A 24,198-nucleotide genomic window follows, 5' to 3' on the forward strand; every position below is an offset into this window, starting at 1 on the left:
GAGTCAAACTCCAAGAATCCAGGGGCTATCTGTGTTCCTACCTTCACTGGTTTTTAAACTGGGGCAAAGTATCAAATGAGCACATAAAGACATATCATGAATACCAGAGTGAAAAAAGCAGGGTCACAAAAAGTAGTGATGGTCTGACACAAATATTCAAAAATAAATGCCCGAACAGTAGGTTATTGTCTTATAACTAAACGGCACTTTCATATATGTATCCGTTTAATCCTATAAGGTAGGTAACTATTACCATCCCAGTTTACAGATAAGGCAGTGGAGGCTGGAGAGGCTGGAGAGGTAAAGAGACTGCTAGCAAGTGGCAGAGCTAGGATGTGACCCAGGCAGTCTGACGGCAGCGTCAGATTATCACTACCGACCTATTCTTAGGTGTCTCAGCAGACAAGTCCCACTCAACCTGCAGATGATCTGGGGGAGAGAATTTAAGATAAAATAAAAATTACCTTGCAACTATCAAAAGCTACTGCACCGCACAGAAATGTAAACTAATGGAAAAGTTCTTCCTCCCCTTTGAAAACATGCAGGTGATTCTTTATCTGAAATGACTTAAATTCGGGCCGACTCGAGCATTTGCCCCGATACCTGTAGAAGTCTCTACTGCAGTTGGAATCGTGACAATGCTGTGCAGAGGGGGAGAGAGGGGAAGATGGGCTGGCATGCCTTTGTGTGGGGGTGGTCGCCCCGTCAACCCACCAAACCCACACGCAATCAGATGCTAGTCAGACACCCTTGGAAATGGAAAAGGTCATTGCAGACAACAGCCACTCCTGCTCAGGTGCCTGAAATAGACAGAAGCTGTGTGGGAAACGAAGGTCCAAACCCGATTCCCTACACTCTAGGATGCCACACATGTACGTCCCCCCTACCCCAGGCTCCTTAACCCGTGTGAATCCAGTTCCCCAACTGCTGGCAAATACGTGAAGGCTGGAGAAAAATTAAGCCTCAGTGGAGTGCATGTGACCTTCTGGGAGGACTTAACGTCTCCTGGACGTCACTTTTTATTTTTAAAGTGTGGATCCGCTAGACATGGGCAATTGATTTTTTTTAAGTAGGAAAAACAACTTAATTAACATTCATCACAACCCTCTGAGGTAATTTTGACCATCGCTCCAGGGTACGGAAGGTTTACTGCTTATTGAATTCAAATTGCAGCAGACCGGATGCCGCAAGAGTTTTAGCTAATTCAGGGGCGATCATGTTTAAGGGAAGTTGTTTGCTTCTGCAGAAAACTTCCTGGTGGCTTCCAGTCATCAAACCTGGCTACAAAAGCAAGGCAGCTGTGCCGTGTAGAAAGCGCACAGCCCCTGGAGGCAGGACACTCAGGTAAACACACGGACGAGTCAGGCCATCGTTTGAGGCTCAGCAGAGAGTGAAGCCCATGCTGTGGAATATCATCAGGCACGCGGTATGGCATCTGGAGCCAGGCAGCCCAGGTCTGTAAACCCAGCCCCACTGCTTACTGTCTGCGATCCTGGGTAAATTCACCTCCATGGCCCTTCGTCTCTTCCTCTGCGTAAAGGGGCTAGTTTTAGTGCCAACCCGGTGGGTGGTTCTGAGAATTACATGAGTTAAAATTCGTGGACAAGGTACACAGTACCGGATCCACAGTGAGTACCAGGAGAGTGTGTGATGAAGTAGACAAAACACATATAAACGTTAAAAGAACGTAAGGTGGACGGGAGCACCGTGACGTCACGGGCACGCCACCGGGAGTCCTCTCTAAACCAGAGCAGTGCAGACAAGGTCTCCTCATTGGTTGTAGCAGAAACCGCACCTCTATCCAGGAAGCTCAAGCAGAAATTGTTCTGCGTGAATTCTCATCGCATCATTGATGTCGCTTCTGTTGACTACCCCTCACTTCTCTTCCTCTCCCACTGTCTTTCCCCTCCTGTTCAGTGATGATGGGAAACCAGCTACCGATCATGAAATAAAAATTGCAGTTCAGAAGAGCAGATTCGTTTTTGAAAGAACATTTCGAAGGGGAAAGAGGACCTTGGCTCTCTGATCTACTTCATTGGCTCTGTGAACAGTATCAAAGAGGCGTTTCATTTTTTGCTTTGATGTAGGGGAGATTGGCCCAGTTTAAGATTTTTTTTTTTTTTTAAGTAGGCTCCACGCCCAGCACGGAGGCCAGTGTGGAGCCCAGCACGGAGGCCAGTGTGGAGCCCAACACGGGGCTTGAACTCACGGCTCTGAGATCAAGACCTGAGCCGAGATCAAGAGTCAGAGGCTGAACCGACTGAGACACCCAGGTGCTCCAAATTTAAGAATTTTTTCAAAATAAGAATTAAAGTCACACCAGGATCGTTTAACGTACACGACAATTCTTAAAAGAATTACAAAGAGTAAGCAAGTGTTTTCCAAGCATGCTCCAGTGAATTTCAGCAACTTGCTGAAAATTCCCTTGCCATAGTATTTGTGTGCCCGCCCAGCTTGGGTACTTTGCATGTGTGTATCCATATACAAGAACTCTTTTTTTAACAGACACCCACATGCCCCATAAATGTTATCTGAGTACTGATCTAAATAGACCAGTACTTGTTGAAAATAAAACTGTTCTGACCAAGGCAGTTGCATAGAAAAGAGATTTCATCCTTTGAGAGCAAAGGAGAAAATATGATTTTGTCCAACAATTTGCACACAAGCAATTGTTATTACATCTAGCATTAAGGATATAATGAATTGGAGTATGATACATTTTTACGCTTAGAATTTTTATTTCTTTATTGTGTGCATAACATGTACGTCATATAAGATAGAAAATACAGGTAAAGCAAAAACATGTTTGATAAAAATTGGAATAACCATTTTGGTAGCACTCTGATGAGGAAACCCATTCCCAAATTGCATGGGCAAAGAGGACGGGGGCCTTGAAAAATATCTATTTCTGTTTCTTTCTCTTTTTTTAAGGTTTGTTTATTTTTGAGACAGAGAGAGCATGAGCAGGGGAGGGGCAGAGAGAGAGGGGGACACAGAGGATCCAAAGCGGGCTCTGTGCTGACAGCAGCAAGCATGATGTGGGGCTCGAACTCATGAACCATGAGATCATGACCTAAGCTGAAGCCAGATGCTGAACCAACTGAGCCACCCAGGAGCCCCAAATCCTTTGCTTCTTAGCTAGACTGAAGAACTCCTCCAAAGTTTTTAGTAGTGCACTTTCAAAGCAGGCCTTCCCAGATAACGGGGTGATAACCTTCCCAGTGACCTTCCCAGATAACCTTCCCAGTGACCTGCTTCGGGCAGGGTAGATATGAAAAGTGAAGCACTACAAACTCCCCTAGGTGTCAAAGACTGGGGTCTACTTTATAGCTCTTGTGCTATTCAGGCTGCTAATATTTATCAGCAGGACATATAAATTCATGCTAAGGATCCGGTTGTGTTGAATCAGACACCCAATGGTCAAATCCAATTTCTATGCAAATGCTTTGGTCAGAACATTCTCTCTCTCTCTCTTTCTCTAAGTATAAGGATTATTCTTTAACAAAAAGATTTAGAATCCCTGCTATAGATTGCATAGAATTCCTCCAGACCAGAAGTGGCTGAGTTCATTCTTATGTACTGAGACTGGGGGGACTTAGTGGAATAATTTATTCCAACCTCCCAAAGACTGGCAAAATCCCCAGAAACTAAGGCAAACGTCTGGTCTACTTCCTAATGTCCCAGGGAGGAGACAGAGGTAGAGGTTCATTGATTGTAAGTAAGTTAACTGACTTACCCAATGTTATTTATCAGAAGAAATAGTGTGACCGGCCTATCAGGGAAGTTAGTTGGGGGAAGGATTGGGGGCAAGTTAGTTTTCTCCAGATTCCCACAGGTCAGACAAGACCTCATCACGAAGAATGATAAATCCCATGACACATATGTATCTCGTTCCCACACTTTCTTCAGATGCTCCTTAGGTTTTTAAGAGAGGTCTCCCCCAACTACCCCCTATGAATGCAGCCCCTTTACCCTGCTTTTTCTTCCTACTTTCTTTTTCTTCACATATTAAGTATTTTTGTGTATGCATTTATGGTCTGCTCTTTCCTGCTGGCAAGTAAGCTTCCCAAGGATGCTGAGTCTTTGTTCACAGCCTGTATCTCCAGTGGGAACAACACTACACACTGTAGGTGCTCAACAAACTATCTGTTCAGGGACGCCTGGGTGGCTCAGTTGGTTAAGCGTCCGGCTCAGGTCATGATCTCACAGTTCATGAGTTCGAGCCCCGTGTCTGGCTCTGTGCTGACAGCTCAGAGCCTGGAGCCTGCTTCGGATTCTGTCTCTCTCTCTCTCTCTCTCTGCCTCTCTCTCTCTCTCTCTGCCCCTCTACCACTCACACTCTGTCTCTCAAAAATGAACAAAGGTGAAGAAATATTTTAAAAAACCCTATCTGTTCAATGAGTGTCAGAAACCCTCTAAGTGAATACATATTTAAAGATAACAAATATAAAGAATTAAGGCTAAGGATAAATCACCGCTGGGGACAGCTTCTTTAACACACAGAGCTATCGATCGCTTTGCCACCAGATGTCCGCACATCTCAACCTCTGAGACTAAGGGAATGGGCATTTCTCACGTAAAGTTTTATCATTCTTTTTCCTTTATTTACCCTCAAAATGCACAATTTGACATCCAGTTCTATTTATGTCTTTGAAATAAGGGAGATGCTTCTCACTCATGGGTTTTAGCAAAGGCTTCACGTTTTACGATTGCCAATGCTTTAGACACGACTGTGCTTGTCTCCAGCTATAGCAGCTTCAGAAAAAGGAAGGCACTTGCCTAAGCTACCTTTGACCTACGAGGAGCTCAGGTCAACAGGTGGCCAGGGCACTTACTGCTGGGGCAGGAGGCTTCTTTAGGGCTGGACGACATTGGCTGCGCACACAGTTGACAGAGGCAGTCTCTCCCATTGAACGTGACTCGGTCTCCGGGTGGAAACGGGCGCCTGGAGACAGAAAGACATTGCCCTCAAGGTTATTCCAGCAATTTAATTTCTTTCCCTGCTCCTTCGGCTTGCTGCCCTCCGGTGCCAATCCATTTCTTTGAGGAGCACCAGCCAAAATGTCTGAAATGCGGTCCTAACCGAGCCAGCCAGCTGGATATAGTCCAAACAAATAAACGCGCCTCGTTTTGAGAAGAAGCGGGAACGTATTGCTTCTACCGGCAACCAGACAGTAAAATGGAATAATTTACCTCTGCTCATTAGTGGAGGGATGTTCCAGCAAGTCACCTAGCCAGGTAAACACACAAAAATTTTCCATTTTCCAAATGGAAAATCCTTCAAGAAGAAATATTTTAAATGCCATAAATTCCTATTCAAGCTTAAGGCCCCTCCCCAGGAGAACTGGTTACAGGTCAAACATTAACTCCTTCAGTTCCCTAGAGCTACGGGGCCACGGTGCCCAACTAGACTTTGTCCTAGACATCTGAGTGGGTGAACTGGATGTTTCCCTCCAGAGCTGGAGTGCTGGAGACCCAGTGCCTCGTGGAGAAACACAACAGTGCTGTAAATACTTGTTTAAAAACCGTTAGCTTCTAAAAATTAAAAAAAAAAAAAAAAATCTGTTAGCTTCTTTCCAGAGAGAGAATTTCCTTTTGCTTTAGACATTTATCAGTAACAGACATTTTCCAAACATGTTGCCTCTCCATGTATGTTACCAGTCTGTTCTCCTGCCAGTTCAGCCGGCAGCTAGCTTTTCAAAAACAAAAGTCATTAACAAATAGGTATATGACAGTTTCCACACCTGCTTACTTGTAATTGGCAATTTGCCGATACTCTTCATTAACAGGAGTTTTCAAATGTGTGATTCTGTCAGCTAGGGAATGCAAAACTCCCAAGCAAAACGTCCCCCCACGTGTGAGTCAGGAGCAATTACTTAAGAACAAACTCCAGCTCCTTGACAGGAATATTACTTTCACAGCTGCGATCGCTCCTTAAAGTGGCCCTTCGGCTGCCTCACACTTGGTAATGAACCGTCATGCACACACAGGCAGTAAATCTGGACTCAAAACCACGCCACAGAGGTGCGTGGTGGAGAGCTGTAAGTTCTTACGCTCCCCACCCCCCACCTCATTTTACAAGTGCTGAGCTGAGGCAGTCTCCTCCCGTCTCATGGTGCTGTGTTACTTTCCATTGTTCAGATAAGGCCCAGAGAGGTTAAGTGACTTCCCTGGATTGACCAGCTCGGGAGACTGGGCCACCCGCAGGTACAGGTGCCATCCAACTCAGGACTTCTCTATCTTTAACAATCAAAACTGCACTCTGGTGGATGCCAGTGGGCCTATTGCGTCATTAATGAAACCTGAACAGGCCCCCAGTCGGCTCTGTGGGCGAGGCACCGGGAGTTGGGGAGCCAGATCAAAGCAAGCACAGGTTCTTTGCCTCTGATGAGGGCCAGGACTAGGGTGAGGCCAGTGAGGCGCCTGGGGCACAGGCTTTAAGGAGGTACAGGCCTCGCAATGCACGGCCCTGAGCGTGAGCACCCCCTCAAACTGTGCCCCCTAAGCCGCCTCTCTAGCCTCTGAGCCAAGCTTGTATTTTCAGACTTGAATCCCACCTGGATCCACGAGGGGATACATCCGAGTCCAGGTCTCAACATGAGGCCGGGTCTTTTAAATTTGGGGCTTTGTAATTTTATAAATGATCCGCATACCGCCCCCTTCTGCCCACTGGGTCCTCTGCCCACATGGGTTCACTTCCTTCTGTGTAAACACAAAGAGAACTGGATTTGGAGTCAGGAAACCTGAGTTCAAATCTTGCAGTGTTACCTTGGGAACGTCCGTTAAGCTCCGACACTCAGCGGCACTCATAATCAGGGACACTAATTCCTGGCTGACTTCACAGAATTGCTACGTGGGTTAAAGTTTGTAACCCATAAAGGAGGCCTCTCCACTTCAGGTAGAATGTTGTCGGGTCAGCGGTAGCAGCATTGAGTAGCTGTTCACTGGCTCAAACGTCCAGAGATGGGACTGACACTAATAGATGTTTTTCCTTCATCACCAAATTTAAAACAATGATCTCTCAAGGCCAGGATCGGGAGGGCTCTTAGAGTGTATCTGGGCCAGGGCCTTCCAACCTGGTGAGTTGGATAAATACATCATACTTAGGAATCCTCCAGAAAGCACTAAGTCAGCAGGAGAGTTTGGGGGGGGGGGGGCGGGGGAAGCTAGAAACAGATCTTTGTTTTTCAACGTTTATTTATTTTTGGGACAGAGAGAGACAGAGCATGAACGGGGGAGGGGCAGAGAGAGAGGGAGACACAGAATCGGAAGTAGGCTCCAGGCTCTGAGCCATCAGCCCAGAACCTGACGTGGGGCTTGAACTCACGGACTGTGAGATCGTGACCTGGCTGAAGTCGGACGCTTAACCGACTGCGCCACCCAGGCGCCCCAAGAAACAGATATTTGTAAAGAGACCTTCCCCACAGAAGAAGTCCAACGCTCATCCTGGCTTGGGGGATCACTCGGATCACGGCCTCCTATTTTATAGAGGAAGCAATTGCCTTGGGAAAGTTAATTCACATAGGTCTCAAATCAGCCCAGGAAGCTGGACCAGAACTTGGGACTCAAACGCCAGGCAAGGGCTTTTAACCAGGCTGTGGGCTACAGTCTGAAAAGGGACAGGTCAAGAGGAAACTTTACTTTGGATTAAATGCAGAACAATTTTCAGCCCAATAATTCAGAATTTGAAAATTAGGATTTAAAAAAATATAATTGAGAAATGGACTGATGGCTATAAAAAGTTACAATAATAATTTCACCATGACTATTGCATCTGAATCTTAGGATTTGTCTCTGAGTATTACCTTGTTGGTTAATTATATAAAATTAAGTTTACCTTTTTTAGAGTTTACATCTCTCTGGCCTAGAAACCTGAAATGTTGAAAAACAAAGCAAATTCACCTCCTCTGAACTGTAGCTTTTAACAAAGCCATAGAACCGGACCACACAGCAGTCAACACCACACTAAAAGGAATGGGGCTGCCCGACTAGGATCGATCCATAAAGTAGCCGACCCTTGTTGGTGACTCTCCTCGCACAGGAATCAAAGTCATCTTAAGTTCAATTATGTGTAGCATTCAACACAACACAACGATGAAACCACATTTCCCCACTCACACTTCACATACTTGCCTTCTTCTCTCTGACTGATCATTGTAACCAAGCTGGTTTGGGCAATTAAGATTTAACCTTGCCAGGTGATAGAAGCCTAGAGCACAGGGGTTGGTATACGTTTCCGCCTGAAAGTTCAGATTGCAAATAATTTTTTAGACTCTGCAGATCCTATGGAGTCTGTCACAACTGCCCAGCTCTGACCCTGTAGCCAAACACAGCCCATCAGCAGCCATCTGGAAACAAACGGGGGTGGCTGTGTCCCAATAAAACTTTATTTACAGAGACAGGTGTTGGGTCTCATTTGGGACACGGGGCAGAGTTTGCCTCGCTCCACTGTAAGGGAGACTATTTCAAACACACACACCCATATGAACTTCTTCTTCCAAATCAGCTTTATCTTTCCGAGCAGTTATGCTATTTCCTCCTAATGTTTTCACTGCTCAAAAAGTTTCAAGACCTAGGGGTGCCTGGGTGGCTCAGTAGGTCAAGCGTCCGACTTCGGCTCAGGTCATGATCTCACAGTTCGTGGGTTCAAGTCCCGCATCAGGCTCTGTGCTGACCGCTTGCCCAGAGCCTGGAGCCTGCCTCAGATTCTGTGTCTCCTTCTCTCTCTGCCCCTCCCCCGCTCACGCTTTGTCTCACTCTGTTTCTCAAAATAATAATAATAATAATAATAAATGTAAAAAAGTTTCAAGACCTAGAGCCACTTTCCAGCTGCCTTCAAGCCCCTTAAAATCAGTCCTATTATTTAGCAGAGGACATCACGGGTAAAGTTTCCCAACTAAATTACTTTTTTGACTAAGACTGATAAAATAATAGGAAGATTTTTTTAAAAACTTTAAGGATACATCAGAAAAAGAGTATGTCAAGACAGTACAACTCCAGACAAGAGGCGTATATCCCAGGCCTGAAGAGCAGAACCCAGCACTTCTCCGTTAGGGGAGCCCCCACTTACTTGCAGATTGTACACGCAAAGCAGTTGGGATGATAGGTCTTGCCCAGGGCAGTGACCACCTCTCCTTCCACGAACTCCCCACAGCCATGGCAGCGTGTCCCATACATCCTCTGGTAGTCCAGGGTGCAGAGATACTCGCCGTTCTTTATGAAGAAGCCCCCTTGTGCCAGGTCACAGCCGCACACTGTGGAAAGACAAGTTCACATTTGGTCATCGTCTGCCACGCTGCCGGGCAGCAAATGCCTTCCACTGCATGCTGCGAACTTACTCCATGATCTCAGTGGGCTGGGGTGAGGGGAGGGGACTGGTACAAAGAGCTATTTATTGTGGGGCTCTGAGTTCTCTCTTGCCTCCTTCCCATTTCGTATCCCTCCTTTCGGGAGGGATGGAATATCTCATACGAGTAAAATTCATTGGCTGGGTCTCAACGACTTGTGCGGTATGTCTAAGATTCAGAGATAATCCGTCTCTGATGGAAAGATGCTGTTGGTTCACGCTGTCTCGAATAGGAACAAAGGTATCTCTGGCAGAGCGATTTAGGAAAGGGACCCACTGCTGGCCCACACAACTGTTTGCTTTGGGCCAAGACGATTACTGGGCTGAGTAATAAATTCCCACCATACCAAAAGCAGCAGCAGAAATGTCTGAGTCCATTTTTTTCACACTCTGGAAATACTTTGCCACAGCTATGAATAATTTGGACGTTTAATTTTCTCTTTGTGCGTTAAATAGGATAAGTCGATTGTTTATATATTATAGGGAGAGATAAAAATGAACAGGCAAAAGGGGGAAGAAACGGGAACATGTCCAAGATAAAACCATCGTTCAGGACCTCAGTACACGCAAAAGGGAATGCTTTACTGCGTCCGGATTTTGGTGTCTCTTGTGCAGCTGTGGACGATGGACACGGTGCAGAGAAGCAGGTCCCCGGGTGCCAGGGGCTTGGGCGTGGCCTACGTGTTGAGACAAGACCAGAAGAGGGCACGGCCACTTGTCCAAAAATAAAGCCCAAGGCTGACCCGCAGAGTAAAGAGTTTGCACTGTCAAAGGCCTGGGAAGCAGCAGCCATGGCCGGGAACCTCCAGTCTCAACCTCTCGATGCCCAGGGTTGGGTGACTCCATACAGTTAAGGGCCTTAGGCAAAGAATCCCGGATTCTTCCTGATTCTTCCTGCAAGCAGCTGGAACAGGCACCCAGTGGGCAGGGAGAAGGGGAGCTCGACCACTAAACTTGCTTTCCTAAGAATCCTGCTGGAACACCTGCAGTGTTCCTCTAATTAGTTCCCGTGACTCATCAATGCCTCCGGACGACCTAGTGCTGAGCACAGCGAGGTTCTGCCAGAATATGGTGCCTACTCTCCCACCCCTCCGGTAGCAATCTTTCCTACTCCAAGCCATTAGAGATTTTCAAGGTGACACAGAAGCCACAAAGAAGCTTTCCGCTGTGGAATCATCAGCCTTTGTTTACATCAACACTCCACAGCTACGACCTCTTTCTTTGCAATTTATAATCAAGTAACCCAAGATGATGGCCTGAGTCCATCATGCCTGAAAATGACCACCCCTATAAATATGACTCTGATCACATTACCTGGAAAACAGCTCGTTCACCACCTGCTGCCTCCTCTAACCTGCCAGTGCCCCCACTGTTCACACACCTGCTTCTTCCTTAACGAACGGGTCCTCCGGGTGGGAGGAGCTCAGGGATGGACTGACTGCACTCTGACCGCCAATTCCTTCAGTGGCAACAAACACAATCCTGGGGTTCACAGAACGCCCCAGAGAGGTTTCTTCAATATTGCTCTACGTACATATCTTTTTTTCCCCCAAGATGACAGAGCATTTTATGGTAAGAGTCCTCATCTTCACTCCTTTTGATTCTTCTTCAGGAATCTTCAACCGTGGTATCTAAGGTATTACTAGGAACACAGTGAATTAACTTGAATCCGGCATCAAACTTGGCAAGCTCCCCGTGATGTCACTCCTCCGTGGCATCAGCAGTTTTGAGGACTCTCTTGCTCTTGCAAACATGGGTATTTCTTAAAGCCATGAGAAGTGACAAAATAATGATTTTGACTACTGGTAACTCTCTTTATTTTCCCCTCCAATCACCTTGGGTAAGTTTAAAAATTCACAGGGGCACCTGGGTGGCTCAGTCGGTTAAGCGTCCGACTTCGGCTCAGGGCATGATCTCGCCGTCTGTGAGTTCGAGCCCCGCGTTGGGCTCTGTGCTGACAGCTCAGAGCCTGGAGCCTGCTTCTGATTCTGTGTCCTCTTCTCTCTCTGCCCCTCCCCAATTTGTGCTCTGTCTCTGTGTCTCTCAAAAAATAAATAAATGTAAAAAAAATTTTTTTTAATAAAATAAAATAAAAATTCACAGATCCTTTATAAAAAGAAAGATCCGGTGGCAACAGGGTGATCTTTATGCCAATCCAGATTGTGAGATAGCTTCAGAGCTACTTGTAAATGTAGAAATTCACTGTATTTGGTGCAGCCTTTCTACATCACATGGGCTTGTGAAACTGACACGCACCCTCCTTTAAAGGTCCTAGTCGATATAATCCTAATGTAGTCTTAAAAAATGACTTTGTAACTTCTGTTGAGAGTTGGCCAAATTACAATTGAACTCTGAACCCCTTTGAGATTTGATATGGCCTAGTTCTTAAATTCAAAGCAGTGGCCCAAACTGGCTTATCAAATCGTGTCATTGGTTTTGGTGGTTTATACACAAGGAAACCAGCATTTGAAGAAAGGCTCACAGGCAGGGGTCATCAAAGGCCTTTACTCGCTATTCCTCCTCTGACACAGCTTCTCAGTCCCCTTAGCCAGGCCCTTAGACGCAGGTAACTGCCATGAATGCTACTTCCTTCCTCTAGAAGAAGGCCACCCTGGGAACAGATCTCATCTACTCTCATAGGCTTCAACAACGACTTTGTGCAAAGGACCAATGTCTCTATCTCTGATGTCTTCCCTAAGCCTGTAGACACTTATTTTTCGCTGCCCAGTGGGCATGGACAGCATGCCTATCTCAAGCCTGGCATTTTAAAAGCATACTCTATGGGGCGCCTGGGTGGCTCAGTCAGCTAAGCATCCAACTTTGGCTCAGGTTATGATACCACGGTTCGTGAGTTCAAGCCCTGTGTCGGGCTCTGTACTGACAGCCCAGAGCCTGGAACCTGTTTCAGATTCTGTGTCTCCCTCTCTCTCTGCCCCTCGCCTGCTCATTATCTACCTCAAAAATAAATAAACATTAAAAAAAATAAAATAAAACAAAGTCCATCCTCTTGCTTCTACGTCATCTCTCTATAACCTTCTGTTCTTCTTCTAGCCCTTCTTTCAATAACATGCCAGCACTGTTCATTCTCCACTCTTAATACCAAAATGTTCAACTACCCCCCCGAAATCCTATTTGTTTTCCCAACAAAATGTTCCTTTGAACCATTCCCTCCTCTGCCTTCTTGCTGTCACTACTGAGATTCTGGCCTTCACCAATTATAAATAATTTTATAATACAGTGTACTAGCAAACAAAACACAACACAACAGGAAACAACCAGTAGGAAAATAGTTGGTTCCACGTTAGTCAGGTTCCGCTACGCGTGGAGCCTGCTTCTCTTTCTCTTTCTCTCTGCTCCTCTCCCCTGCTCACGCTCTCTCTAAAATAACAATTAAAAAATTAAGTTAAAAAAGGAAAGAAAATAACACTTTGACAAAGGGATTCCTCTCCTTAGCCAAAAATATCCAGGGCTCGCTTCCACAGCATATATACTAACCAAAAATATCCAAAGCTTTAAGAACCCTTCGGTGTGTTTCACACTAACAGCTTAGCAAATACTTCTAACTGATGGCACAAAGCAAAACTTTCCCATCGACATGATCACAAAGTCTCCATTAGGAAGGTCAAACTTCAGTAGGATATATTTAGATCTTTAGCGTTGGGTGCTCGATTTGTCTTTGTTCTAGTTGATAGTTAACATCGGCCCAGGGAAATGCACAGATTCGTTTCATTAAAAAGAAGGAGCCGCCAGTGAAAGAGATTAACTGCTTTTTTCTCAATGATCAATTACTTAAAACACGCCCCAGTCGAGGCCCCACTGAACCCTGCCTGCTTTGCCATCGCATGGCATGGCCACCATTGGCCATGAGCCTTGTCGATCGTCCGCTCTTGAATTCACTGTCTGCAAACTACTGACCCCCATGAACTGGGTAAGAATATGTATGTCCAAGAAATTTCATATAAAAGCCGTGAAATTAGTAACGGGCATGTTTTAAGCTCTTAAATCTTAAAAAAAAAAAAAAAAAAAAAAAAAATACGAGAGCTGCCCGGTTTGTAAACATCCCATGGAATAGGAGGGGAACAAAGTACGGAGGTGCCAGAAAAGGGGAAAAACAGAACAGTAGTTTAGAGGCATGAACGGGGCTGTGGTACCAACGACTACTTCAACTTTCTAAAAACAGCAGTTAACATTTTATGTTACAACAGACTCATTGCAGTCACATTCCAACTGCCTGCCAAGCAGCTCACGTTGCCAAGAACTTAGAATAGGTAATACTTAAAACTCTACCCAAAGGTGGGCTTGGGGGTAAAATGCAAATGTTTTCTTCTTTTATATCAGCAGACGGAGCATCTCTGCTGGGCTACTGCTCACATGGGGGCTTTAATCAAGTCATACCAGCAAGAGAGGGAGGGTTGTTAAGCAAACGGGACCAGTGTCTTCAATGTGGTGACACAAGAATTTTACTTGGGGGCCAGGAGCCGTGGGGGTGGGGTCCTTTCTTCTCTTTTTTTTAGGGCAGGCATGGGGTTTTGGTCTGGCACTCTGCCAGCGGTCAGCCCATCACAGGCTGTGAGGGGCCCCTCTGAACTTGCCAGCATGGCTGCTGGGCCATGGCCGTGGCCGTTCATTTCTGGTGATCAAGACCACGTGCTCCAGAAGTGCTGCTTTACCAGTAGCACTCAAAACCCTGTCCTCAAAACCCCTCAAAACCCTGTCCTATCCTGTGTGGGCCAGCACCGCTCCTGACTCCTCCTAGGGCGCCATGCACTAGAGCTGGGGGTGGGATGGACGCGGGGTGTAGACCTCCCCAGCTCTTCATGGTGGATTAGTGGTGTGAATACCAAATACTTCCTGTTCTCTGCCTCTATCCTCTACTCCAACTACATGTTAAAAGAATCTTTTTCATCCAAGATGTTATTCTATTCATTTCCATTTCCTCAAATCCTTTCTTCATTGAAAATATAAAAGTAGACTTCAACATAGAGTCTTCCCAAACCACAAAAATTCCATTACAGTGTGGGGTCGCATTGAGTCTGCTTTTGCTCCGAAATGGAGAGCTATGTGTTTGAAAATACCATACCCTGAAGCTCAGAAGTACTATCTGCTGTAACCCAGAGCTCAAAATAGCAGAACAGAGACTCAAACAATAATGTGAGGGGGCAGATTCTCACCAGAAATAACTATTTGCTAATGCACCATCGTGGAAGCAAATACCAAGCCTCAAAAAACATAATTAAATAGTTTTTTTACGTTAATTTCTAAATGATCTTGGATTTTTTTTTTTTTTGAGAGAGAGAGAGAGAGAGAGAGAGAGAGAGCAAGCAGAGAGAGAATGCAAGCAGGGGAGGAGCAGAGGGAGAAAGGGAGAGGGAGACAGTCCTGGCTCCATCCAGGGCAGAGCCCGATGTGGGGCTTGATCCTACAACCCTGGGATCATGACCTGAGCGGAAATCAAGAGTTGGACACTCAACCAACCGAGCCACCCAAGCACCCCTGCATCATATCTGAGAAAGAAGATAGTCACAGGTCGATCCAGATAGCCGAATGAGTCCCCAAAGCAAGACACTTGAGGACTTGTATTGAATTCAGAGTCTGAACTTATAATAATAAGCCAAGAGCTTTAGATGGAAAGAAATGACTTTGGAACCTCTTTATTAATAAAATTTTTGACCATACTTTTTTTTAAACGTTTATTTATTGTGGAGAGACAGAGACAGAGCATGAGCAGGGGCAGAGAGGGAGGGAGACACAGAATCCGAAGCAGGCTCCAGGCTCTGAGCGGTCAGCACAGAGTCCAACGCGGGGCTCGAACTCACGAACCGCGAGATCATGCCCTGAGCCGAAGTCGGACGCTTAACCGACTGAGCCACCCAGGCGCCCCAGTTCACTATCCCTACTCCTGAAAGCACCTAACTGGCATCATGACAGTGGTGCCGAGACAGCAACCCCACCCTCCCCAACTTCTCAAGTGTTTTAAGACTCTGAACGTTCTTAGCAACTAATATTAACTGCAACCCAACAATCAAGAGACCTTCCAATGCACATGTGCTCTATACAGGACCAGACCCTGCCCCACTTTGCATTTAGCAGTACCAGGAAGGACCCGATGACACACAGTAAGACGGTGACTGGCTAAGCGCTCCACCATCTCAGGCGCACGAGAAGGAACTGGAATGGGTTCACAGGGTGGCCAGAGGAACAATTAAAGGGCGGGGAGAGAACGCTTAAGAAAAAAACAAAGCAGATGAAACTGGAATTAGTCTAAAGAAAAAGAGGTCAGGGCAATAATGGTCTTTACGTGTACAGTGAGTTACTTTAAGCCAATGAATAATCAGCTCTTTTCCAGCTAAGGAGGACAACACGGGGGGAAAGTTTGTTTTATATGTACCAAGAGATGGAGGTTAGATAAACTCACGGCTCTCGCCACAGAGGTGATTACAGCTATAGTAACAGCTGAAGGAGGCTGTACTGACTCTACGGCTGGGAAATTTTTATGATGGAACGAATGGCCTCTCTATCCAGGATGGCAAACGCCCTTATTCTTTCGGATATGGACAATGTGATAGTATCACTTTGTCGGCCCTTTTTGCTAGGTCCAATCACGGGGATTACACCGGAACGGAAAGAGAACCGAATTCATAATTTCACCACTTCCTAAAGTTCCACTTTGGAAATGAGATATAAACCTAAAGAGTTAGTTCTTACAGCATATAAATTAGCTGATACAATTTTCCTTGTGACAAACGAAATACAGAAAATCCCGAATCTGTACATTCAACTCCCCACCTTACAACTTTCATCCATCTTACTCCATAAAGATCCTTGCATTATATAAACGCACATATTCAACGTGGAATGATCCTGACCTGGTAAACATCTCCAAATCCTAAGATGGCAAATATGCAAGGTGCTATTAGAGATGGGATGTTTATCCCAAGACCCTTTACAAAACCCAGGCTTTAAAGAGTAATTCCTAAAAAAATGTATTGCAAATCGTTGACATTAGTTAAGAGTTGTAGCCTGAATTTTCTAACAGTTCTACATAAACTTTTTAAAAATAGTTTGATGTTGGGGAGCCTGGGTGGCTCAGTCGGTTAAATGTCTGACTCTCGACTTCGGCTCAAGTCATGATCTCAAGGTTCATGAGATCGAGCCCTGAGTCGGGCTCTGCACTGACAGCATGCAGCCTGCTGGGGGATTCTCTCTCTCCGCTCCCCTCTCTCTTTCTTTCTCTCCCTCTCTCTCAGTATATAAATAAATAAACAAAAATAAGTTTGATGTTTACAGGCTCTCTTGGTGAACTGAACATTATAGGGGCCAAAGGGTTTTTAAAAGCCATCAGAAGGCCGCATTTTCCATATCCTCTAACACAGAGCCGAGACTCATATTGCTATGCGGTAACGGTCTCTATTAAAACATAATCCGATATGACAATTTCTGCAATGCTACCTTGAGGGAAGGGTTTACATGATCAGAGTTTAAAAATTTTCCACAGACACCCAATGTTCAGAAGTCTTTTTAAAGCTATGTGGCTATAAATAACATTAACAGTAATTCCATTTTTGAAAAGGAATAGCTACTATAATTAATGTTTAAAAATGCCATCTTTCAAATGGCAATGGGAACATCGTGGTCCCATTTGCTTTTGTAGGCAGGTGTTCACCTGAACAAAGGCCAGTGTCACCTCTCGCTGCACCCTCTGTCTTCACCATCCGCTGCCTTGAATAATGCAGCCCCTACCCCTGAACCAAACTAGCACGTGCCCCACTTCCAGTCCTGGGAAGGTTATTAAGTTTTCTGGAGGGTCCGTGCTTTATTAGATGCTGTTTCCTCCCTGGCAACATCCAGACCACTGAGCTCGGGTGGCCTCTGCAGCCCCCGACTCAGCACGCCTGGACCCTGGACCACTCGCTTGCACCTGTCTGTGGCCAGTGACGGTCCCACTAGTAGGCACATAGCTTGCCACGAGATCACGGGTTCTTTAGAGGTAGGTACCGTGTCATATATACCTCTCAACCCTCTACAGAATGGCACGCCAAATGGGTATGTGATAGATGCTCTATAAACATTTCACATGGTAAAGATCTGAAGGCCTCAAGCGTCAACATTCCTGGGTTGATTTACACAAAGATCAAGGGACTTTTAGTAAGAAAAGAATGCTATTCTTTGGAATAATGAAGTCCATTTAGTTGACTTTTATTACTCGGAGGAATTAAGTGGTGGCTGGATTTTTAGCCATTATCTGTTGGCTCAAACTGCTCTTTTTCGAGAGGTGGGGGTGGGGGTGGGGTCGTTCCTGACCACCTGCCCCCTCCCCCCACCACCAACACACCAAGATCGTCCTGCCGCAGGCTCGCGGTCTTTGTTCATGCAGCTTTTTATTTTCCCTTTGTTGGACTGATCACAGTTGGTAAGTCACATTTGTATGATTATTTGAATGTCTGATTAATGTCCTGTCTTCGTCCATTCAGGTTGCTATTGCAAAATACTGTAGACTGGGTGCTTTATGAACAACAGTTTTGCAGGCTGGGAAGTCCGAGGAAGCAGACAGACAAACAGGTGAGGCCTGAGCATGAGGCGCTCTAAGGGTTCAGTGTCAGGAGATGAAAAGAACCACCATATAACTGGCTCAAGGCTTGCTTTAAAAATGCCTGAGGAGGGGGACCTAGCAGGGCCCAGTCAGTTGAGCATCCGACTCTGGATCTCAGCTCAGGTCACGATCTCATGGTTTGTGAGTTGGAGCCCTGAGTCAGGCTCTATGCTGTCAGTATAGAGCCTGCTTGGGATTCTCTCTCTCCCTCTCTCTCTCTCTTTCTCTGCCCCTCCCCTGCTCATTCTCTCTCTCTCTCTCTCTTTAATGTTTAACAAACATTAAAAAAATGCCTACGCAAAGTCTCAGTTTTCCTCCCTCCTCTATAAGCACTCCCATAACCTCTGTTGTACAAATCATTTTCTTAGAAATAATCTACTTTTTCAATCAAGCTGGGTCAACTTCAGCCTACCCTGTCTCAAGAAATAAGTTTTCAAGGGGCGCCAGGGTGTCTCCGTCGGTTAGGCATCCGACTTCGGCCCAGGTCATGATCTTGCGGTTCGCGAGTTCGAGCCCTGCGTCGGGCTCTGCGCTGACAGCTCAGAGCCTGGAGCCTGCCTCAGATTCTGTGTCTCCCCCTCTCCCTCTGCCCCTCCCCCGCTCACTCTCGGTTTCATTCTCTCTTTCAAAAATAAATAAAAACATTTAAAAAATTTCAAAAAAAAAAAGTAAGTTTTCAAGGACGTGAACTGAGAGTTGTCAAGAACCGTAAAGAACATGAGATTTGCCTTAGAGGCTAACAAATGAGCCTGCCCTAGTTTTATGGGTGCCGGCAGAAGACATCGACCCCTGGGTCAGAAGTGAAAGTCTTCAGTACTTACAGCAGTCAGTGTAAGCTCCGTGTCCCTTACTGGTTTTCCAAGCCCGGTAAGTTCCCAGAAGCAAGAGAAGTAAATGCATGTGCGATGAGTGTATGTCACAGCTGAAGAATCGTGAGCTTTAGGAAATCCCAATCTTTTATAATGAGCTACAAGCAAACCTGTCCAACCTTTGCTCCAGGTGCAGATATGATCTCTACGACACGAGGCAGCAAACAAATCTACCCTCTGCTCCAGGCGGAGACCCTATCTCTATCTTCCAAGGCTGTTGGCTGTACAAACAACCTTGAAAAGAAAATTCAGAACAAATGGCTTACTGGCACCCCTGCTCACAAGAGGCCCCTGGATAATTCCGTCCCAGTAAGAGTCAGTTAAGCAGCGTATTTTGGAGAACTTAGGAGCGCTCATTCTGTTCCAGCTTGGAATTCAAAACCTCAACTCTTTAAAAAAATCTACCTTGTATTTACTTCATGGGTAACACTTTCAGATGGTACAAAATTCAAAAGGATTGTCCTTTATAGACAAAAGATGGCATACAAGTGGTTTCTCGTTTGCTGTGAGAAGGGACCATATTTGTAAAAGAATCGTTTTCCCTGCATGCTGGTTAATTCTGCCTTTTAATCAATTTCTGAATGACTAATATTCTCTAAATAGGTATTAAAAGCCCAACCTCGGCTCTTAGGAGATACAAGAAACTGCTTCCACTCTACTCACTGGGGTTTCATCGGCTTTCTACTTGGGCCTGAAAATAACCCATATCCGGTCTGCCCAGGCAAACCCGGAGGGGAAAGCATAGGATCTAGAGCAGTATAAAAAAAAACTCAGCAGCAGCAACACCCACCCCAAAAGCTGCCTGGCTGGAGCCTTCGGCACAGTCTCTTAGCTGTCCTACCTGTCAGCGGACACGCAGCTCTGTCGTCAATGACAGAAAGCTGTGCTCACACCCCTTCTTGTATTGTATTTTATTGCATTATTTATTTAATTTACATCCAAGTTAGTTCGCACACACTGCACTAATGATGTCAGGAGTAGATTCCCGTGATTTATCCCCTATGTGCGCACACCCAGTGCTCATCCCAACAAGTGTCTTCCTTAATGCCCCTCGCCCATTTAGCCCAACCCCCACCCCTGCAACCCCGCCAGCAGCCCTCAGTTTATGCTTTGTATTTAAGAGTCTTTTTATATTATTTTTACTTCCCTTCCCTTAAGTTCATCTGTTTTGTATCTTAAATTCCACATGAGTGAAGTCATACGATATTTGTCTTTCTCTAATTTCCCTTAGCATAATGCACTCTGGTTCCATCCACATTGTTGCAAATGGCAAGATTTCATTCTTTGTTACTGCTGAGTCATACTCCGTTGTGTGTGTGTGTGTGTGTGTGTGTGTGTGTGTGTGTGTGTATACACCACGTCTTCTTTATCCATTCATCCGTCGATGGACATTTGGGCTCTTTTCCATACTTTGGCTTTTGTCGATAATGCTGCTATAAACATTGGGGTCACACCACTTCTTTTTGGAAGATGATGTTATTGTCTAATAACCAGGTGAGGACATTTATCACGTTAAGCACTTGATCAGTCTCGTTGACTAGCTATGCCATGGGAAACACTTACGAATACTCATCCAAAGAAATACATGGTCATCGTTCTTCCGTTCATTCACTCAGTCATTCATTCCCCTTATTGAGCATCTACCATGTTGGGCATTGTGCGAGGCTCCGGGTATACGGCAGTGAACAAACAGACCAAAATCTCTGCCCTCTAGGAGCTTACTCTCTAGTAGAGGGTGAAGATAAATCAGTAATATATGTTACATAATGATAAATGTTCAGAGAGAAATGTGATACAGGGAATAGTTAAAATCTCATATAGGACAGTAGAGGAAAGGCACACTGAGAACAAAAGATTTGCCCAATGGCCCCTCTTGATCCCCTGGTCCTCAATCTTTTCTAAATGCTCTAGAACTTTGGGGCAGAAAAAAATGAATTCAGGGCATTACTTTAAACAAATGCTTGAGATAAATAATGAAAATTATAGCAAACAATGTAATGTATCAATATGATGAACTGTATATATAATTATAATTAAATATTGCATATAAAATTCATTACATATATAGTTAACTAAATATTACCTATATAATATTTAAATGGATTTCTTATTCTCTCGTTGAGCATTATTACAACTATGATGAAGACAATGTGATAATTAAAAAAAACTATCATGTCACTGGATCAGTATCAGAATGAGCATTGAGGAAAAAAATCTCTAAGTTGGTGAGATGATCGCTGCTAATTGGAAAAGACGAGACACACAACTACTGAGTACTGAAGACAGAGCACAGCACCGCCCAGAACCCTGCAGCTGTATTTTACTCCCATCGGGTTGTTACGAAGAATAACAGAAGCTTTGGGGATCTCCTTTTCTTTTAATTATAGAAACTATCTGTTAATTGAAACATTTTCCTCATCTCGTTAGCAGGTGGGTATGTTTCCCAAGGTTACAAATGGAAACTGGTTCTACTTCCTTCAGATGCTGGCATTCTTTATTGCCCTTTCTGAGGGCAATGCCACTTGCAATCATCTAGCTTCAGCCACTACCTAGATGCCAAAACACTGTCAAATCCTTCTTCCAGAGGAGCCTGGCTGGCTTGGTCAGTAGGGCATGTGACTCTGGATCTCAGGGTCATGAGTTTGAACCCCACGTTGTGGGTAGAGTTTACTTTTTTTATATACAAGGAAGAAACTTTTATTTATTTAAGTTTATTTATTTATTTGGGGGAGTGGAGTGGCAGAGAGAGAGAGAGAGAGACAGACAGACAGACAGACAGACAGAATCCCAAGCAGCCTCCACACTGTCAGCACAGAGCCATATGCAGGGCTCGGACTCAAGAACCTGTGACATCCTGACCTGAGCAGAAACCAAGAGTCAGATGCTTAACCACCTGGTCCACCCAGGCACCCTGGGGGTAGAGTTTACTTAATAAAAGGAAATAATTTAAAAAAAAACAACAACCTTCTTCTCAACACAAACCATGATCTACCTCTTGAGTGCTAAACCTACTGGACTCCGAATGCACCATGTGTCCTCAACCTCAGTGTAGCCCAGAGAGGCTGAACTCTCTGCCTTGAACTACCCTGTCCAGTGCTCCTGTACTTCTTTAGTGGGCAGCAGCCATCTGTCCACACAGGCAGTCCAACTGGAACCCTGGATCCTTCTTCATTCCTCACATACGGTCACCAAATCCTATCAACCTTAACTTTCAGTGTCTCTTAAATCTCCCCCCATTCTCCTGCTGCTACCCTACACTATTTCCAAATCAACTACTATCCTCTCACCCCCGAGTCTCTCTGCCTCTTATCTATTTCTCCATCTCAGCACTTATTACCCAGTATCATAAATGTTGCTTATTTGTATGTCTCTCCAAATACCCTATGAGATCTTCGAGGACAAACATGGTATGCTGTCTCTTCCTATTTTTAGCACTTAGCATAATATCCCACAAGGAGTATGTGTCCAGTTGACATTTTCTAATCGGATAAATAACTCCTACACCATCAGATCCCAAGATGTCAGACATTTTAGGGGTCAGATGGGTTCACCAACAAAATTCTGGCTCACCAACCTTGATTCTGTTAGAGTTAACCCTGCGAACTCATGGACTGATCACTGGCTTAAGTCTGTGCTCTGAACTCTAGTTCCTCCAAAGTAACACTTTCCTACCTTCATACACATCTGGCTCTCATGTAAGATGTTTGGTGTCCTCTTTCTCTGTCTCCTTGCAAAACCCAATCCTAGGAAAGAGTTCATTTCTGCTTTTTATTCCCATAGGTATCTGCATTTTAGGACGTTCTTTCTAATTGTGGAAGGCTACTTCTGGTCCCATTCAAGAACTATGAGGCTTTGGCAGCAAGGTATGTGAGTGAAGGAGAGTAGGGCGTGAGGGAGGGGGGAGAACTTGAGGGAGAAACTCTGCCTGGCCTCCAAATCACAGTCAGAACCTGAATGTTCTTCCTCCGTACTTGGCCAGCTCTCGCTCAAAAGCCCAGGCTGGTTTTAGCAACTTCTCTCTCCCCCAAATCCTCTGTCCTGGGATATTAGCTCACTATCCGGACATGGCATTTTTGCTTTAGATGTAATGGGAAGAGAGAAAAAAACTTGTTTTAAGACTTAGCTGCAGTCTGGGCCATGGGGGTTAAGAGGAAGACCACATTCCTTAAGGAGAAGACTTCTGTTTCTTCTGGGAAACCATCCTAATGGATTCATAAGAAGTAGAAACTCTAAGACAATGTGGAGTCAGGAGGGCGAGGGAGAAGGAAATGGGGGTCCCAGGGACGGAGGGCAGAAGGGTCTTTGTAGAGAGAGGAAGACCTACCAAGATAGTGGCAGGTGGAAGTTCTGAGTAAGTATGAGAAATGGCCCCGGTCTGTACTTTCTGTTCACTTTTTATGTAAACCTAAAACTACCCTAAAAATAAAAGTCTAGGGGCGCCTGGGTGGCTCAGTCGGTTAAGCATCCGACTTCAGCTCAGGTCACGATCTCACGGTCCGTGAGTTTGAGCCCCGCGTCAGGCTCTGGGCTGATGGCTCAGAGCCTGGAGCCTGCTTCCGATTCTGTGTCTCCCTCTCTCTCTGCCCCTCCCCCGTTCATGCTCTGTCTCTCTCTTTCCCAAAAATAAATAAAACGTTAAAAAAAAAATTAAAAAAAATCAAAGTCTATTAATAGATAGATAGACAGACAGACAGACAGATAGGAGGGGCACCCGCTAATGAGAAACTTCTTGTTTTGGACATGGTCTGAGACTATCAGGACAGTCTTGCCTGTTCTGGGCTATAACTTCCTTCCATTATCCCAAACCTTCAGTAAAGTCTGCCGAAAACAGCTGCCTTATGTTAGTGGGATCTTGGGAAATAAAGAGACATGGTGGCCAGTGTGAGGTGAAGCAATGCCCAAGGAGCAGCATTCAAAAAGGGAGACCAAGAATTTGGTATTGGCAAGAAGTGGGAGCAAGAGAGGACCACAAGAATGCAAATCTCAAGGGCTCTCTAGAGCTGGGCTTCCCATACTGGAGCCACTAACTACAAAGGGCTACTGAGCACTTGAAACGTGACCAGTCCAAACTGAGATGTGCGATTAAGCACGTATGAAAAAAAAAAGTCAAATATTTCAATAATTTTTATATTAATTACATGTTGAAATAACATTTTGCGTATGTAGAGATAAATAAAAGACACTATGAAGGTTCATTGCACCCATCCCTTTATGCCTTTTTAACACAGCTATTCAAAAACTTACAATTCCGTACATGGCTCGCAGAGTATTTCTATTTGGGCAACATCACTCTAGAATCTTGGGGAAAAAGAATGGACTTGCTAGGGTATAAGGAATGAGGTGCATACGCCATTTTCTTTGGGTATTAAAGAAAAGGGTAACCCCAGGAATTG

General features: G+C 45.1%; 1 protein-coding gene across 16 annotated transcripts in view; it reads right to left on the reverse strand.

Moving 5' to 3' along the window:
* ABLIM1 (actin binding LIM protein 1) overlaps nucleotides 1-24,198 on the reverse strand; it is a 299,642-nt gene that overhangs the window by 112,700 nt on the left and 162,744 nt on the right. For all 16 annotated transcript variants that reach the window (XM_047826492.1, XM_047826487.1, XM_047826500.1 and 13 more), the window contains exons 3-4: nucleotides 9,071-9,254; nucleotides 4,836-4,945 (exon numbers count right to left, since the gene is read on the reverse strand). In XM_047826492.1, the coding sequence (XP_047682448.1) occupies nucleotides 4,836-4,945; nucleotides 9,071-9,254 (294 nt within the window). The remainder of the gene's footprint in view (nucleotides 1-4,835; nucleotides 4,946-9,070; nucleotides 9,255-24,198) is intronic.

The sequence above is a fragment of the Prionailurus viverrinus genome, chromosome D2 (genome assembly GCF_022837055.1).
Source record: "Prionailurus viverrinus isolate Anna chromosome D2, UM_Priviv_1.0, whole genome shotgun sequence".
NCBI lineage: Eukaryota > Metazoa > Chordata > Mammalia > Carnivora > Felidae > Prionailurus > Prionailurus viverrinus.